Source organism: Trachurus japonicus, chromosome 21, assembly GCF_045865225.1.
Source record: "Trachurus japonicus isolate A0001 chromosome 21, Traja_1.0".
Taxonomy (NCBI): Eukaryota; Metazoa; Chordata; class Actinopteri; order Carangiformes; family Carangidae; genus Trachurus; species Trachurus japonicus.
In genome coordinates, this window is record NC_140927.1 from 21,536,589 (window position 1) to 21,556,596 (window position 20,008).

At 41.8% G+C, this 20,008-nt stretch overlaps 1 protein-coding gene across 2 annotated transcripts in view; it reads left to right on the plus strand.

Annotated features, from left to right (window-relative positions):
• fgf14 (fibroblast growth factor 14) overlaps nucleotides 1-20,008 on the plus strand; it is a 101,533-nt gene that overhangs the window by 69,595 nt on the left and 11,930 nt on the right. For both annotated transcript variants that reach the window (XM_085764169.1, XM_085764170.1), the window contains exon 3: nucleotides 991-1,094. In XM_085764169.1, coding sequence (XP_085620295.1) covers nucleotides 991-1,094 — 104 coding nt within the window. The remainder of the gene's footprint in view (nucleotides 1-990; nucleotides 1,095-20,008) is intronic.

Sequence of the window (20,008 nt, forward strand, 5' to 3'; positions counted from 1 at the left end):
TTTCTCTGCGCTTCAGGCTGACGCTTCTCCTCATTTTTCATGGTTTGGAGCAGAAACGTCTTCTTGGATCACAGCTATAGGATCACACAGATTTGTCCTCCCCCTCTGAGAGGGAAAGTGGACCAGGAAACAGTAGGCCTAACAGGGAGAAAAAAGGTATTATTAGCTTGTTCTGGCACTGCTCCTCCAGTGCTTCAGGCTAGGTGGTTAATTTGATTCCTGTGCTTGGTGCTAACACTGGTCTGACACTCTACATTGTGTCACTTAACTCCTGTCAGCAAGAGGAGACTTGGCACATGTCAAATTTGATAGGTTTAAGGGTTATTAAGGAAACAGTGGGATTACATATTGTGTGCACAGGAGATATATCATTATAATTAAAGGTCAAATCAGGTCTCGGCTCTGACGTCCCCTACGTTGAAAATTGGATAGTTTTAAAATTGGCCAGAAGCAACGGTCAAGTAATTCTCTTTGCCTTCCCCCCCAGGCTCCAAATCTGTCAATACAGAGGTAGTTAATGGGTCAGGAGAGGTCAATATGCGCCATACATATACGCACACACACTTAATGTCACAGCCAGGCCAGGCCTGTTGTTTCTCACCAGTACACAAACAATAGCCATTACCTAGCACAGGCCCAAGGAGTCTGCTACAACAACAAAGGGGGGGGGCTATTAAATCTGCCATGAACCAGTGGTGGCCCCAATTACAGCCACCACTCAGGTAGCTGGTTGTGGTCCAGCGCTATGCTAGGCTAGTCACGTTTACCAGCCATGCTGCAATTCATCTTCAGAGATTAGCTAAATAGCAAATGTATTATCTACGTGTTGTGCAGCATGAACGGTGGCCAGCTTGCATTTCGATGATGAAATACAACAAAGTGGTGTTTTAACTCGATGTATTTCCTATTCTTTTAATAGCTGATGTTTTGGTGATATTTATATGTGTGTGTTTGTGCGTGTGTTTGCCTGTTCATATGTGTGTGTTTCAGCTTTGTTCAACCTTATTCCTGTGGGCCTCAGAGTTGTCGCCATTCAGTCCGTGAAAACAGGGTTATACATCGCCATGAATGGGGAAGGCCACCTGTACACATCAGTAAGCACTGTTCTATTTTATTCTATTCTTTTCTATTCTACAGTATGTCTGTGTTTTGCTTATGTAAGAACATTTTTCTTCTGCTGTGCGCAAAAAATCTCCATTTCTCTATTATAAAGAATTATTATATAAATGTGTTTGTATCCGTAGGACATGTATAAATGAATTGCTTGTATAAAGCCAGTGATTCAGATATAGATGGAGGTAGATTTATGTCATAAACTGATCAGTTTTCACGTCAAACGAGACACTGTTTCCAGTGAGGGTCCCTGAACATGTCGAGGATATTTGCCACATTTGCAACAGGATAATTGCATTTCAGTGAAGGTTAGGGATCCTATTAAGCACAAATTCATGCATGTAGGTTTCTATTCATCAGGTTAAATGCTCCCAGAGTTTTCATTCCCTATGAAAAAAAAAAACACCCATTTATTTCAGGTGACATAATTCAGGCAGAACACACATTTCACTCTCTCACATCGGATCTGCTGCTGTGCAGATATTACAAACTATCAATCTTTTGGCGTGTTAGTCAATAAAAATGAATGAGATGCATGCTATTAGCAAATTAATGGTGTGATGCTGTGATGCATGTGTTTATATCCGACAAGGAAGAGGAAGTGGAAAAACCCAGAGCTGTTTTGTTTGAGCGGAGTTGGGACATCTGAGGAGCAGCCATTTGTTTTCACTACAGTGTATGTAGTTACCCACTGTTATTGACTACCTCCCTTCAAAATAAACTAGGCTGCTGCAAACACAGACAGCCAAGGGGGCGATAAGACGTCCCACAGAACAGATAGAGGCTCGAGTCTCACTCCTCCACCCTGTCCTCTCCCAGTCACTCAAATCAATCAGCAGGGAGAACACTGGAGAGTTGTGCTCTTCTCCCAGACAGGAGTATCCATCAGAATCACTGTCTCTCCTTCCTTCTGCCGTCCTCATGTTCCTAATCCTCAGAGTGCAGAGCAGGAATTGCCATCTTATTCTTCATTCATTATACCTCTGGAGATTTAGAGGGGCTACTTCTCTTACTGTACAATGTGCCGGTATTCCAGTGGAATTCTCTCACACTTAATCACTGCTCGACTTAAGCCGTGAAATTAAATTCAGTCGAGGAGGATTGACCTAGAATCCTATGGATTGTGTTAAGGAATTGCACCGTGGGGATTATGAAATATTATATATACTATTGGAACAGTATTCTGCACAACACACGAGGAGACGTAATTATACAATTTGCTGATTGCAGACTCACGCTGCAGCACATTTGATTGCAGAAATTTGTCACTTCCATGTATCAAGTTGATTTTCATATCCAGCGGATTCACACAATCATCCAATGATAAGAAGATACTTACTGTAACTCTCTCTTTGCATTGGTTTACATGCAAAAAAAAAGCAAAAGCAGCACTTTACTAGATCTTACAAAACTGCAAAGGATGAAATTCTGAGGTTAGAAAACAACTAATACATGAAAAATCTGTTATTTACTGTGTGTTATTATCTGTGTGTTCCAGTGCATCCCTGTTCTGATTGTCTGTCATCCTGTACATGATAAATTAATGGCATACGCTTTTGTGATTCTCCATGCTACTCCACTTGTCACATTCAGTGATTGTGGTGTTTTTGACGCCCGCAAGTTGATCACCAGAGATTCGGTGTCTCTGTAGTAAGCTGACGGTCGCTGCTGTGAAAACACACATCCAAGTGTTGATTGTCAGAGCTGCTTTATAGCTGATAAATGCTGCTAATTGGCATTCAGACTAACCCCCCCATGCATTCTCCGGCAGCATTTGTAACTGTTGTTAACATCGCATCAGTCTTTTTTTCATGGACTGTTTATGGTAGTTTTCCCACTTGCCTCTGCTCATGTTTCGTCCATGCAGAAGTGCCGTGTAGTGGCGTCTCAATGAGCCCGGTCGGAGCACTGTGTTCCCTCAGCACGGTTTGCCTCGCTCCCCCTCTTCACACAGCTCTCCTGCTCCATTTGCAGCTTATTTCTGTGCTAATGGAGGTTCTGATCAGACCTCAACTACCCAGCCACCCACTCAAAGGTCTCTTTTTGCTCCTTAGTGTGTGAATTACTCTGATAATGGCAGCCTCGTAAGATGTTCTTCACCCTCCTCCATCTCCTCCTCCCCCCTTCTTCCTGCCTCCTCCATGCTCCTCTGTAACCAAGGTACAACCATTCCTCCCATTATCATCGTGTTCCTTCGCAAGTGAGGATCTGACAGTCAACCTTTTCTACCCATTAGTGGTAGTTGATTATAGCACACTCACATTTTCAGAATCTAGTTTGAAGGTTAAATGAATGCTGGAAGATTGCACAGGACAACAACCTCTCTACTTTTTAAACACTGTGTTGTTTCCTTGAAGCCGGATCATTTCTGTCAACCAGAATTGGCTCTGTCAGTTGTATTCTTTCAGCATATTAAATACTTCCTGTAAGAGGCTTTTACTGTGATGACGTTCTTTTAATGAGTGACACTCAATTTTTTAACAGATGAGGTGAATCAAAAGGAGAGTCCCGCTCTTTCAGGAAAATAGATGGAAAGCCCATTCAGGGCCTCTGGTAGTGCATCATATTCTTTTGTGCGCGGCACCCAAGGCGCAGCGTGCAGCTCAAATGACAGAGATAGCATCAAAGTGACTGTGCAGCCTGGCACAAAGGACACACCATGGAATAAAGGAGAGTTCAATCATCTCACCCCTTTTCAATCTGCTCCTTTTGTATCTGAGCCAATAAACTCCTGGCTAATTTCTCCTCCAGGCTGCTCCCCGTATCAGGCCTTCCTTCTGAAATGTAATAAGAGGAAAGGAATTCTCCTCTCCAGCTTGTTGTCGACAAGACTATTTCAAATGAGATAAAATTCAGAAACCTTAATTATTCTGTTGGGAACGATGATGTTCAATCCCTAAAAGCAAATAAAGGAAGTGTTTGGGTGTGTAGTTTTTGTTACACATGATGAAATGGTGGTGCCGGAGAATGCAACTCCCTTGTGCTGGCCTTGTCACCGTTCTTCACTCCTGCTAATACAGTCTGCTGCCACATCTCAAGTGTAAAGGTTGGGCATTTCATGGTTGGCTGGTTTTCTTTAGAGCTAGTTCCCCATTCCCTCACTTCACTGGAGTCGCTCACTGCAGGTTTTCTTCATCAGGAGCCTGCACTTGTTAGTGCTACCTTTCATGATTGTCAAATTGACTTGCCACATCACTTGAGTGGTCCTTTTTTCGAAATGAAATCCTTGAGAGGGCCAATCTGGAGCAACACTGTGGCCATTGCTTCCCTTGTTAGAGGCTGTATCATCAGCGGTATGAAGAAGACTGAGGGCATCTGTTTCCTGTAATGCTCAATTCAGAATGTATAAAAGCTCCAAGGAGCTTGATGTGAAGGCTCCTTCAGTTTGCATCAGTATTAAAATTAAAGTGCAGGGCGGCGGTGTGTGTGGGGAAGAATAAAGAAGAGCAGCTTATTCAGAAGTAGGTGGTGTGAAACCAAGGGAGTCCTTTGAGAACGCTCAAGCCAGGATTCCCTGGTGTTTGGGTATTTGATATTTTCCTCCCAACATTCTTATTCATCTTCCAACCTCTTCGTCCAATTTTCTAAAGCGGCTCTCAGACAGTATGTTCTGCCAGTTGGGGACATCCTCCCATGGCTGCACTTTGCTCCTTTTGCTTTCATCTTCATGTGTCTCGCTCAGAGCTCAGATTTGACTTTTGGAGAATTCAGCTCCACCTGATATTTAAACGACCTTTCAATGTGAGATTTCAGACAAGTAGAATATTAAAAGGATCCATCTAGGTTTGTTTTGTCTTCCAGGGCTGCAACTTGATAATCCTTATTGATTAATTGCCCCTTATTCTCTTTATGAATGGATTGAAAACATGAAAGATGCCTGTTAAAATATCCTATATGGCCCAAGGTGATGGTGGCAAATGACACTTCCGCTTAAAAAATGATTATCAAAATATTAGCAAATGTATTTTTGTGGATTTAATGATCAAAGAAACAACTATTATTGCAACTAAAGTTTGTTCTCTAATGTGTTGATCCTTTGCATTTTTCATACAGTATGCACATACACTTCTGAAATACCTGTAACAACTTGAATGACACATGCACATATATATGTATATGCATGCCTATATGCTGTAAGGAAATATGTTTTAATTAAACTATGCTTGTAGAGCCATTGTGTCTCACAAACCAAATCTAGTTACTGTAGCATATTAGCGTCAGCTACCTTGTTTACTAGCCCTGTGAGTAGACACTACTTAACAATTCACTGCTAGGAGGCCTGAATGACCTTTGTTATTCTACGGTCTGTTTTGACCAGGGCTTGAGGCTAAACGTTGAAGGAAAGAAAACATAACAACATGAGGCGAAAGCTGCTCCCGTTCTGCAGATACACAGGTATACATTTCGTATGTGCATATGAAAAGCACAAGTATGGCTACAGGAAGATCAACAGAATTGTGACACCTCCTTATAAGGCATCATGTGTGTGATAGCACAGATGTGTATGCGAGTATGTGTTTAGGATATATGCTGCATTACTGCCCAACAGATGGCTCAGTGTGAACATGTTTTATACAGTAGGTGTTGATTTGCAAACCTGCTATGAATGAAAATGATCTCTCTCACAGTTTGATGGTGGTTTTATAGAAGTGTAAACAATGGAGGTGTGTGGGGAGGTCAGAGACGTCCCATGGTTCTTTTAATGCAAATGGTGCTTCTGGCTTTTAAATGTAAATTGCTTACACATGTAAAGTAGTCCAACTGATATTTTTCACTTTTGATAAATAACATAAAAGACGTGTAAGTGATTCATTATTAATCACACCTTGACATACAGTATAATAGCAGCTGTAGGGAAATCAGGTACAGGTGAGGGGTCAGTCAACATTATCTTGGTTGGATACATGTGTGAAGATGAATTAGCATTAGGTTATAAGTTTTGAGAAAGTAACAAAAAGTTGAGAAGAAGTTGCACTAAATTCATTTTCAAGAGAAGTGGCATTTCTTGTATCATCGCATTGGGATAAATAATATCTCAGTGTAACTTGTCATTGATTAAATTCCCGTTTCTGACTTTTACACCCACAGAGGCTCCTAAAAACACAGAGGCAGAATAGCAGAGGTAGGGAGTCGACCATAATATTTTTCACATTCGCTCAGATTTCTGGTACCTGTAGTAATTACTCAGATGATTCTGCCTCCAGAGGAGTGTCAAGCTCAGAGCTGAGGTGGAGGGAGCCTCATTATTTCCAGAGTGTTGCTCTCTTCTGCCTTTAATGCAGTGTCAGTGTCAGGAAGGGTGGCGGTCATAAGGGCTGGAGGGAGAGCAGCTTCATGCATTAATGAACAACAAGGTCGGAGGTAGGCGTCAAAGCCGAACTGGTGAACTGTTGGTCGAGGCCAAGAGGAGCCAAGAATAGACTGACCAGTCCTCCAGCTATTTAATATCACTGTTGTTATTAATGGCGTTCTAATGGATGTTCACTCTCGGCTTGTTATACAGTCTCACAGGTCAGAGGACGCTCATTGGCTTTATGTTGCTATTTAGATTTCCTCCTCCTTTGCAGAACCATGTCAGCTCAGTTTGATCTATGCGGCTGTACTTTGGGTTGTAACACTGCATCACCGCCATAAAACAGGGAGTCCCCCCACCGTGTGTCTGGCTTTTACCGGTGGGGACGACGCCTCTCCGAACATAACTCATAAATACACAACACGGCTGATTTGTCCTCTATTTCTTTCCAGGTCAACGGCTTAAGGTCTATTAATGTCACATCGCAGCGTGTTCCTCAATCACTCTCTTATTCCCCTGTTTATTTAAAGCAATTAAGAGTTGGCAAGTGCAGCTGTTTTCTGAATCACTGGTTTGCATGATACGTATTGTGGATTTATGATGTGTAGGTACAGCAGAGCAGTGACTGAATGCAGCGAGGAACATCAGGGAATATTAAGGCAGGCTCTTAACGCTCGAAGACCAAATCATCACCATTAACCTGCCAAGTTGTGAAATGTATACACCTGAAGATGGGGTGTGTGTGTGTGTGTGTTTTTTTGTGAGTCGTGTTAAAAATGGCTTGTGAGTGAATTCAAATCAGCATCCTGCAAAGTTTCCCTCAGTAGTCGTAGCACATCTCGCATCACATCAGTGGCTCGTTTGTTAGCTTCTAGGCTATCAGCTAACTATAAGAACACTGTCATACTTTGTATGCATTTACATTTTTCACAATGACTCTCCCGACCCTCTCGTTCTAATGCGTCGGCTGGTGCACTTCCTCTCATCATCATCATCCTTATGTGCCAGTGGTTGATACATGTAAGATTAGTTCTCGGTAGTTCAGATTCTTTCAGAGATCTCTGAAAGAGCAGAGGAGCCGTCGCTACCAAATGTAACTGCAGGACTATTTGATATAAAAGGTCGGTTCACTTAAGGATCAGTCACTTCCTGAGCTGTGATTCTCCCATTTTCCTGAAACCTGAAACATACTGCTGGTGTTTCCTAACAAAGTGTACATGGTCATAACTTTACATGTACTATGGGATGGAGTTGCATATGCCTAATGTATATTTTCTTTTCTTTTTTTTTTAAATTATTTGTTCCAATCCTAGGATTGAAAAGGAGCGGGATGAAGAAAACTTATAAAACCTGCCCCTTTCTTAAAACAAAATAATATTACATCAGATGATATGCCAGTTTACAACCAATAATAAAAAAAGAAAAAAATAACATCCACAACCAATTCCTTCAATCACAACATATTTTTATATAAATTCCCCACCTTTTTCTTATAAACCCTATATCACATGCAAATGAAATCTTATTACGTTATGTTTTATATTGAGGACTTTTTGAACTGCTCCAGTTTAAATATTGGCTTTACCTCTTGGATTCTTTGCTTTAGTTTAAGTGTCTTGCCTTGGTGATTACCCCGCCCCACTGCTATACATCGCCCTTGACTCTACCCGTCACTGTTGCACTGTACAAGAAGACCATCAATGCACAATTATCAAAATGGGCTGGCTGCTTTTAGAGCCATGCACAAACCTGTGTGCATCCCTTTTTTTTAGCATCTCTTCAAGTTATTTATCTGTGTCTTCATCGAAGCATGTGCCCGTTGTATTTCTCCCCCCAGAGTGGGCTGACTTTCTACCACGGTGGCTCTCGGCCAGCTATCGATCCGTCAGGTAGAGCTTGTACTGAATCTCCCTCATCCATCTGGGATAATCCTTACATCTCTATTAAAATGGAGTGGCCAAAAACACAGGCAGTGGTTAGTCGGCACGGCGAGGATGCTGCAGAGATGGCTATAAATTATGTGCTGCTGACAGATAATGAGAACGCAGGAGACTGGAAAGAAAATAAATAGCGGCTCGACTGGTTTGGCAGAAGAGGAGTTTGGAGAGAAAAAAGGGGGGAGAGGGAACTCTGAGGTGTGTTTGGCAGGGAAAGCCCTGCTGTGGTCAATATAATCAGTGTAGCGTGCAGACAACCGCTGCTTGCCCCCATTTGTCTGTCGCTCCTTCTGCTAAAAGCATGCACCATTTTGAGCGGCACGAAACACATCACCCAACAAAACCCGGCAGCCACTTAGATAAAACAGGAATTTTAATCTAGTTATTTCTCACCACAGCAGTTTAAAGAAAGCCTTATATCAAATGCAGAATTCTTTTTTTGTCTGTCCTCTGTGCCTGCAAATGAAAGAGCAGTGGAGATGTTATTGATCCCATCTCATCTCTGTGATTACCCTTCAGAGATGATCTTAAGGCACGGCCATTTCCAGAAGGAGGTCTTAATCTTTTCATAAACTGTGTGGTTGCCTGCATATATAGATTTTTTTTAATACCTCCACCTGCTCCCTGATCACCACACCAAGGGCCTGGATTGTTAGATTCCCAGAGAAGATGTTCAAAATCATACTAATTTGCATTTTAATTAAACATTTGAGTACCAAAAGTAATCATATTTTATTACCACGCATGCTGTGCGGTAATCGAGTGTGTATTTCAGCGGCTGAATCAAGTGGCTTCAATCATGAATTAATGAATAGCTGAATCAACCTCAAAATGCTCAAATGGATGACTGGCCATGACTCTTAACACACAACAGAATTACTTGTCAGAACGGGTGCTGCTTACATTGGTCAATTTGTTTGAAAAATGTCTATATTCTCTACCAAAACTTTTAACAGGTGCACAACGTTTTACATTTTACACATGTAGTTTCAGTTTGAAAAGAGAATATTGACCAGCTAAAGGAAAAATATCTTAACCCCAAGTTAACTGGTTGTCTTGTGGAAAAGAGAATTACAGTGACAGGTATTAATTGAGGGTCCAGTTTGTAGAAAGTGAGATCTTTATTTGTTTTTGGCAGGTTCAGGTTCTATATTACTTTCTGTATTCACACACTGAGCCTTAAAACAAACCATCAGGACCAGTGATGGGATGGGAAGTAATCAAGTCCAAATAATTTGACATATTTTAGCATTTTATAAAACGCAATAGTTACTTTTCCTGGTAATTAGTTTATTTTATAATGTAGTTACTCAGTTCCTAACTCAGATACATTTTGGGGAACATAACGAGTAGGCTAACTATATAACTAATTACTTTTTAAAAGTAACATGCCCAACACTGATCAGGCCTTATCTTATTCAGTGATGTCACAAAACAGCAGCCACACAGTCAGTGTGTTTCACCTACTGTAAAATTGTTGTAATAACTCAAAAAAAGGTCAACCAATCAGAAGAGAGGCTCAGAGACTCATCTCATCTGATTGGCTCACTGACCTATTGTTACTTAAACTCCAGAGAGAAGCCTGAGGGAGGAGATGGAAGATATATGGCCTTTTCCTACTTTCAAATAATCACCATTAACCTGCTCTTTGTATGTATCAGTTAGCAGGTGTTTCTAATGTCACGTCCTTTTCTAGCAAAGTGTTTTATTCATCTGCTGTAGTTATGACATGAGACTTCATCAACTTTAACTAAGTTGTGGTGTGAAAGCCCTCATGCACTGTTGCCTGCTGTCTCTCCTGCTGCTGCTCTTACCACATATGAAACCATCTGATCATATTATAAAACTCTATCAGTAATAAGTAATAAGTGCACTCGAGCAAGTTTTTGGAAACAGTCACCGATTGGTCGGTACTCTGTGTCTTCCATAGCGAGTGGTATCCACCATGTGGCCCAGCTATCACTGCCATGTGTACTTCTGTTTGAGTAGGTTTTCCTGAGGCGTTTAAATCTCAGCAATTTGCAGACATTAACCTGTCATCCAGGAGGTTTCAGTTTATCCCTCTAATAGTTTAACAATTTTTGAGAAGTTATTCATGTCAGCCAATACTTAGTCTCACCTCATGATTCAGTTACATTCAGTTATTTGTTGTTGTTGGTTTTTTTTTTTTTTTTTACCTGTGATCCTACCTGCCTTTTACCTTGAAATGGCCTCAGCAACCAAAAACATTTATTCATACCCAGCCAGCACCATGAACGTCCTTGTTTCCATTGCTACCATTTCTATTCTCTTCTTTTCCTTTTGAATCGTCTTGAGGAAAAAGAAAAAAAAAAATCCATGTTCACAGAGCTGGTCTTTGTGCTGCTTAGATTCAGGCCACTAGTGATAAACAAACACTTGTATTTATTGAGCATGCTTTCATTAGCATGCGTGTGTGTCTACAGCACTGAGCTGCAGAATAAAGGAGAAACAGAAGAAGAGTAGGCGCGGTGAAGTGGGGATTCAGATACTCATCTTTGTCCCTCTGTGAGATCCACCGAGGATATTTTAACACGGAGAAATGCGGATGGCGTCACTTTTAATTCTCCGTGAATACATATTGCAGTAGCTTTGAGAGCAAACACGTCTCGCCTGTTCACTGTATTAATGACCCGAGTTCTGGCCTAATTGCTTTCCTAGTGTGTAAATGTCAAGCACCATGCAAATACAAATGGCGTGCTTGTGCTTGTGCTTGTTGCCTTAAGAGCAGTGTAATGTGCAAATGAGCAGCGAGGAGATGATTGCTCAGGAAGCAACAAGTAGCCCTCAAGAACTCGGTAACCAAACAGTAACAGGATGTGCGGGATCACTTTGCGAACGCAAGCCAGACTGTGCACTTATCAATCCCCTCGGCTACTTTTTTTTTTGCCTTCTTCTTTTTTTTTTACAGCTGTAGTTCTGTTTTCACAGTTTAGGTGTGCGTGCACTCAGCCGTCCGGAAGAGCCTGTTCAGCCATGTGGGAGTTTAATCTTTACATGGACGGCTGTCAATTCAGGTAGCCAAAGCAGACCACACTTCCTGTAGAAAGCCCACAGCTGTAGGTGAGCACCTACTGTAGGTAAGATAAAGAACAGGCTTTTTGAGTTTACCCACTGATTTTTTCTTCTAACATTTCATAAATAGAGGAATTAAATTATCAAATCGGAAAAAGAAAATAAAACAAAAATAAACACTAAACTGCATCATTACTTCCTCCATAACTCCTTTTTTTTCTTTGTTTTATATCACTTTAATTGTTTTTAATTCTGAGCTGCAACAAATGATAGTTAATGGAATCTAAAATTGCAGTGAACTGTGTCTTTTTGAAACAGCAGTATACACAGAAGTCTTGAATGTCAGTTTTCTCTTGATACTATTTTGCGTCAAGGAATGATTCATAAGGAGACGTTTTTAAGGGGTTATGGCAATTTCATCATGGTTCAAACCGCAGGAGGACTTTTGTGTCATGCCCGTGGGGTTGCAGGTTCAAGTCTTATTCTCACTAGTTGGATCACACTGCGGGGGTGGTTTGTTTTTTTTTGTATGTGAGTGTGTGTGTGTGTGTGTGTGTGTGTGTGTGTGAATGGTTTGCTGCGACAGAAAAGCCGCCAAGTGTTCAGCCTCCCCTGCAGGTGTAATAGCTGCAGTCTTCTCTTTTCCTCCACAATCCTTCCGTCTTTTTTTTTTCTTCCACCCATGAAATGAAAGTAACATTTTATCAAGCTTCACCTCTGGAGTTGTAAAAATCAATACAGTGAGAGCTCTTTACAGAGAGGTTGTAAATCATGAAAATTCATTCTCTTAAATCTGAGCTAAGCCTGTCTGTGCGACTCTTCACACTGTCGAACCAAATGGATCAGACCGGAGCGCCAACAAATGCAAATTCAGGGACAATAGTGTATGTCTGTCCAGTTTATATATGCGTCTGTGGTACTTGTTGGTTTGTGTCATATACCTCATACAAACTGATATTCTGCTCTGTAGCTTTTCGGGCATCATTCACTCTGTATGGAAATAGTATCTTTCTCTTCTTGTCAGAATAGCTCTGACCTGTTCATGTGCAGTGTATTTTTTTCATCTTGTGGTTACAATACTTCACCGCAGAGGCGAGGAAGGTCAGAGGAAGCTATTGCGTGATACACCCACACACATTATTCTACTAGAAAGATATTCAAACCAGAAAATATGCAGGAAACGGAAGGGCACACTTGTGCAGCGCTACGATAAAAACAAGCAGCAGCTAAATCTGCACAAACTCATGCACAGTGCCCTCTTGTATTAAATATAGTATATATAGAAAAACTTTTGCACTTCATATTCATCAGTGGGGCTGGAAAACATTTGTCCCAGACCAACACCAGTTGGGGATCATTTAACTTTATGGCAACTTGAGTTGTATCAAATTCTTGGACTCACTGTGGCACCAAGTTCTTGGGCTCATTTTTCTAGAGATGCTCAAGGTCTTTGCATCTATGAAACTGCATGTTGTTCATTGTTTGCATCTAAGAGCAGTTTGGAGAAAGCAGTTTAAAAAGTGCCACTGAGGAACTGGGAACATAGATCTGAAGGGGGTCTAACACTTGAGAAACATGCAGCCAATGGTTAGGAAGAACGTCTTACACGGCTGTTGCCTTCTGTTGAGCTTCTGTGGTTGTTGAAGGCAGTTCATGATCTGTTGCATGTTTGAGCACAAGGATATTCAGTTTAATTGGTAACAGAACATCTTGGACTACACCACAGATGATTGACGGAGTGGAGGACGACCAGAGTGGTGGACTGGTTGGGTAGTGGGATGAGCTGTCAGACAGACCAGGTCAGCTCAAACATGCAATGTGGGTTAACTGGGAATATGTTGCAGTAGCTACTGTCTACAAGGTCTTCAAATCTCACCGCTTGAGGACTTTTTTTTCCCTGCATCTCACGACTGTGGGGCATGAAACCCAACTCAGGGCCATCATCAAAGTCTTGAATGTGGAGGCGGCTGCTTGTAGCTTTGGCGCTGATCTGTGCCAGTTGTGGTGGCAATCCAAGACGACTGCGAGAGAGCCAATTTCCATAACAGAGGCTCAGTGTATATTCCAAAGAAATGGGCTGCTCTTCGAGAAGACACTTTCCTCTGAGAATTTTGTCTAAGAACGGGGAGATAACAAGGTTTCCTGTCTGTTGTAGAAGAATATAAGGTTCATTAAGCATGACGGAGCAGAACCAGATGTTAGGAGGAGTTCTTTAGTATCAGGTCTAACCTGGGTAGGCAGGGGTCCTTAAAGCCCTTATTAATTCAAATTCATGCCATGGTGCTTTGAACAGACAAGAGCTTCACTGGAGAATTACCATTTCTAAGACGCTAGAAACAATAAGCCATGCTCGAGAAGGATCTAGTTCTGACAATGTTACAGCAGTGGAGGGAGGTGACCCTGGTTATGTCATAAAACGTTGACTGGTTGTCTGTATCAATACTTCATCAGAGAGACGTTATTGGAGACAATTTGAACAAATGAAATATAAACTGAAGTCATGGGTAATGGATCCCTCCTGTGCTGCTCAGTGGACCAATACGAATCAAACATCTGATATAAAAATGATCAATCCATTGAGAGTGTGAGTTGATAGCTGTGATCCTGAAGATACTGTATTCTCTGAGATTCTTTGGTCAGTGAGATTTTGCTTTCTTTAGATTTTTGCTGGCGAAAACCACCATCTCAAACTTTTGCCAGTCACACCCAGCTCCCAATAATTCAGCAGCATCTTAAAGGGATAGTTCAACATTTTGGCAAATTGGCCCATTGCCATAATCGCTATAGACTATAGCGATGTCCCGATCACATTTTTTTGCCCCCGAGTCCGAGTCCGAGTCATTTGATTTTGAGTATCTGCCGATACCGAGTCCCGATCCGATACTTTGGCAATGCAGTAAAGTTTTTAATGTAGATCGACTGTATCATCCCACTATTTTTCTGTTCTTTGTGCTCTACTAGGGATGTAACAATATCACAATCTCACAATAATACTCTACCTCAATAACAAGCCCATGACATTTATTGCAGTATTGTAAACTCTCAATGTATATTAGCACAGTAGCTCCACAGTATAATATTAATGCCGTTATCCATAAGTCAACAACAAGAAAATTGGTCAAAAATAATAATAGCTGCTTATCATGTCTTTCTCAATCACCAGCCTCTCTCCTGATCCCACCCTCTCCTGCCTGTCTGCCCCCCCCCCCCCCCCCTCCCTCACCTCGCTCCTTCTCCCTCCCTCACTCACTCCGCTCCTTCTCCCTCCCTCACCCAGCTCACCTTGCTCCTTCTCCCTCTCTAACTTTAAATAAATACCTGGTTCTGTATCTGCCATCACGCAACACAACGGTAGTTTTTTATTCAACAGTATGAGAAGTTTAAGAATGTCCGCGACATCTGCGCGGTCGGTCCGTGTGATCGGTCTCACGTGCGTTACGTCGGACTCGCTCTCAGTAGAAGCTGCAGTGACTGTTGTTGCTGCAGGTGTGTGTAGCGCTCAAACATCAACAACAAGCTGCTTGGAAGTCAGCAGTGAAACAACGCAGCCACACACACACAAACAAACAGTGAGCTGACACGGTGACACGATCGTCTCTCACACTCTCGCAAGCGCCGTCATTTCATATCGTTACTTGTCCGCGACGACGCAGCCACACACACACACCGTGGAGCTGTGCGCCACAGACCATGCACAAAACACAAGCACGCTGCACCGAATGCGCGTCGCTTTGGGTAATGAGCGCACATGACGAATGTCTACAGTAAAAGTAATACATCTGAACGCCCCCCATGCGGCCCGTCTTCGCTTTAGACAGATAGGAAAACCCTGACATGTAGATATGTAATATATCCGATTCCTGATCGGGATGTAACGTCCGATTCCGATCGAGTCTGAAACCACGTGATCGACCCCGATTTCCGATCACGTGATCGGATCGGGACATCCCTAGCTATAGTCATATCAGTAGGTTCATTACCTTTAATTGTAGGTGTAAGCTATTTTCAGTACGGCGGAGCGCAGCAGCTGGCTGCTCAGAGCTACGCTATGGAGGCTAAGGGAATTTCTTGGTTTCCCTCATTAAACTCATCAAATTCAACATCCCAAAACTCCACAGCGCTTTTGTAGACAAGTTGTGACCTGCACAACCACCACGCTATGAGATAATGACGGAACGATACGAAACGGAGCCGTTTTTGAGGTAAATACAGGGTAAATACGGAGACTGCTTGCTGAAAAACTGTCCCTGAAGGCAACGCGCATCAGCGGTTTTGTATGAATTTACCTCGAAAACGGCTCCGTTTCGTATCGTTCCGTCATTATCTCATAGCGTGGTGGTTGTGCAGGTCACAACTTGTCTACAAAAGCGCTGTGGAGTTTTGGGATTTTGTATTTGATGAGTTTAATGAGGGAAACCAAGAAATTCCCTTAGCCTCCATAGCGTAGCTCTGAGCAGCCAGCTGCTGCGCTCCGCTGTACTAAAAATAGCTTGCACCTACAATTAAAGGTAACGAACCTACTGCTACGACTATAGCAATTATGGCAATGGGCCAATTTGCCAAAATGTTGAACTATCCCTTTAAGTGAGAAAGTCTGCATCTTTGCAAAGTTTAAATTCAGCATGTGGTGGTGTTTGAAAAACCAACTCACTGACTTGCCTGATTGACAGGATTTGGCTCGTGGTTGAACAGCTGATAGACAGGCCGGTCGGTTTCGTGGTTCCTTTCTGGCTGACTGGTTGAATCACTTAGGCCTCCAGCTGTGGCCACGCCACATTTGATCCTGAGAGAGAGGCAGACTGGTGGGGAATCCTCTGCTGTCTCCTGCTCATGCACAGACATTCAGGTTGAGCACCGCAGCTCCTTGTCAACAAGCTTTCAGGAAAAGACGGACACTGTGAAATGGCCCAGCTATAGTCAAATTTCAAAAATATCAGAGGGAAAGCACTCACCGTGTCCCTTAATCCTATTGTATATTAGACGAGGCTCTTTGAGGACAGCATCAGCCTTAATCTAGCTCTTTAGATCTAGCTGTTAAGGTCTACAAGTTCAATACATTTACAGTCCCAACATCTGCCGTTTGTGCATCTGTCATCACACACTCAGTCGTCATAACTTAGCGATGTAATTTGGTTAACTGTTCCTAATGCTGGCGGTAATGGTTATGTGTACTTATGTAATGCTCTAGCTTCCAGATTATGCACTGCATTACAACCTCTGCCAATGAATGATATCCTCATTGTTCCCATTTCATAATATTACCATCTGTGACAACCTCTGATGTGCCTCTCACAAACACAGACAGCTGTGATCTGTTGGGCCCACTTTATACGCATGCTTGTAAACTCTGTATCCTTGTATATAAACTTGGCGCATTAAATCTGTACATAAGGACGCATGTGTAGCCACACATAATAATCCTGTTTACGAGGGAAAATATATTATTCGTATTATCCAGGGTAAATGATGGAGTTTTGCATTAAAAGACCATACCAACCTAATTACAAGTCTTTTTGCTAATCATATCCCAGTTTATGCTGCATAGTTTTACACTTGATTACCTCTCAGGCGCAGTTCCTGGCAGCCATTAGCTTCCATCAATTTCTGCAGAAAAAGAAAATCAGTTGGCTAATGCTTAAAACTTCTGCTTCTGCACAGACATTATCTAATATACTGTTATGTGTGTGTGGCAATGCTGTTTCAAATATTTAGAACTTAAAACTGGCTTTAAGTGTATGTTCAATCAACATACCACTCATGTTGCCATTTTGAGCTACAATGATGCAATTATACCCTCATGGATCCTATAAGCAGCTATGGATGACATTTATTCACGTATTTGTCACACACAGTGCAGGATTTTTATCTATAATTGGATTAAAATGTAGAGTTTTTACTCACTAAATTAGCTGTGATTTACCATACTGAACATAAAAGAGGATGTGTGAAATGTTCCAAGGCTCCTGTCAAACTAAGGCCCCCTGGATCATTCAGGCGCCCCCCCACCCACGTCCAACAGCATACCTACATACCTGGCATGGATTAAACCATGAACATTTTCCTGATGAAAGGCGTGTGCTCGGGCGCAATTTTCACACCAAAAACCGGTACCAAAAATTGCAGCATGCAGCATTTTATCTGCATGAACAACCTCTGCTGTGCTGATCCACCCACACAGAGCAAGGTGTCAGCTCAGAGCCACAAATTCACCAAAAAAAAAGACCAAAGGACAAAAACTCGCAGGTGCGCTCTGATGTGAAATGGCACCGCACCTGCGTTTGCTGCGTCTCAAACATCAGCAATAACAGCACCGCCAAGACAAATGTAATGCTATTATTATCATCCTGAAGAGGAACAACACGTCTAATATTTAAAACAACGCTAACGGTTTCCCGTTTGGTAACAGTGAAGAGAAGACGAGTTGATCTCTCCTCATATGCTGTAATTTGGTCTGTAAATGAATGCACACTGCGAGCTGAGATGAGGAAAACGTTTAAATGTAAGCCACCAAGAGAGAGAGACAGAGAGAGTCGCAGACAAGTGAATCTACAAGGAGACACATGCACTTCCTCTTTAAAAAAAACTGGGACACTGTTCCTGAGGGTGTAAACAACACAAACAAAGCAGAGACAGAGTCACACAGAGAGGAGAAGCAGCTCTGTACTGTACCTGCAGACACACCTCTCAGTGCACAGTGGCTCTGCCTCACAATAAGTCTCTCATTATGAGCTTGGACTTGAGGGGAGTGTGCACATGTAGAAATGTGTGTGTGTGTGTGTTTGTGTGTGTGTCACATTTGAGACTTGCTTTTCAGCTTGTTGCGCAGGGCAGACTGTCGGCTTGCCTGACAAGAGATGACTAGCCAATCTAGCAAAAGTCTGGCTGCCTTGACATCAGTTTGGCACCAATTTATGGATCAACAGCAGCAGAGTGGACACACACACACACACACACACACACATACAGACACACACACACACACTCACTCACTTGAAACCCCGCTAATCTTGTTGTGGGTGGTTGCACTCAAGAGGCTCTCTACTTTTTCCTTTTATTTAAATGAGAAACACATTTTTTTCCCCCCTCTTGAATAATTTACAGTGATTTATTCCAAAGGCTCACAGTTTCTGCCTCTTTCCAGACGTTGCTTTGTGTTTATCTGAGCTGACCCCAATTAAACATGAGTTTGATTATAATGGCTGCTATTTTCAGACAGTTTAGGCTCATGTTTGTTTACAGTTTTTCTGTCACGGCTTCAAAACCAAAACCAGGTCTTACCCAACAAATAGTAAAGCAGTGCTTCATTTCAACATTTGAGTAGAAATAATTTGAAGATTTTTACATTTGATCGCACATGATCATATCTCAGATGCAAGACAGAATTAGTTGGTTACAGGCTTGATTTTCTCAAATTGATAGATAGATAGATAGATAGATAGATAGATAGATAGATAGATAGATAGATAGATAGATAGATAGATAGATAGATAGATAGATAGATAGATAGATAGATAGATAGATGGAAACTTCATACCAGTTGAAAAAAAAAACCCTGGATGTTGCATGCCACAGATTCACTGTGTGTAGCTTTTCGGTTTTTCTTTGTGTGTGTGTGTTGAATGAGCCAGGGGAGCTGTACTGTACTGGTGTGAAAGGGTCTCTCTGCCTTCAGGGAAACTTAAGGGAACACTTAAGTGCCACTTTAGTGCTTCTGGTGGCTCAGCGCCTTATAGGTGTCACTGCTTTTTGTCGTCCTTTCACTTAAAAGCATAAAAGTGACGTACACACACGCATCTTACTGCCCTCGTGGCTTAAAAGAAGATTTGCAGCGTATTATGGTGACTGTATGAATAGTCTAATGTTAATGGCTGTCACTTAAAAACAGAGAGTCAAAAGATCACCCAGTGAATTGGCTTTTGGGTTTTGGTTTGCACTGTGCAGTCTGCTGTCTATCTGTCTACTTCACCAAGTGTGGATGATACAGAAATGAGTCCACTGTAAAAAAAACAAAAAAACTACTTACAATGAATTAAGATGTTTTCAACCTTCTGAGTTTATTTTAATGAGGTTCGTTTTAATGTAACAGCAGTGATTCATTTGGTTGGTTTGTGTAAAATTCGAATCATAATCAAACACTGACTTGATGATTCATAACGTTCATTTAGATCTGTCACTGATAGATCCAGTATCATTTGCATTGCTGCCAGTGAATTGCAAATGCCTTCATCAGTCGTAGCTGATAACGTCTTAACAGATCCGGATCTGATACAAGTCAGTGTTGCAGATCCTGACAACATCTACTTTATTGTCTGCACATCCAAGTATCTGTGAAGACAAAGAATGAAGTCAAGAGATGTTTCTTTGACATTGTGACTTTGAAGCTCAGCTGAGACGTCACCTTGATCTCACTCTCAGAGCTTTATCTTTTTCATAAAAGCATGCTGAGACTTTTTTAAATACCAGATTCTGCCTGTAATTTCATTTTTTTTGAGTTGGCATCTAATTTTAAAATGCTCACATGTAGTCCTTGTGTGCCTGTAACAACAGGTGATTTTTTTTCTCTCATGTTGTTGGCTGTTTTATGAGCACATATGCTTCTGGTCATTCTGGTCACCGTTCAAGAGAAAGGAGA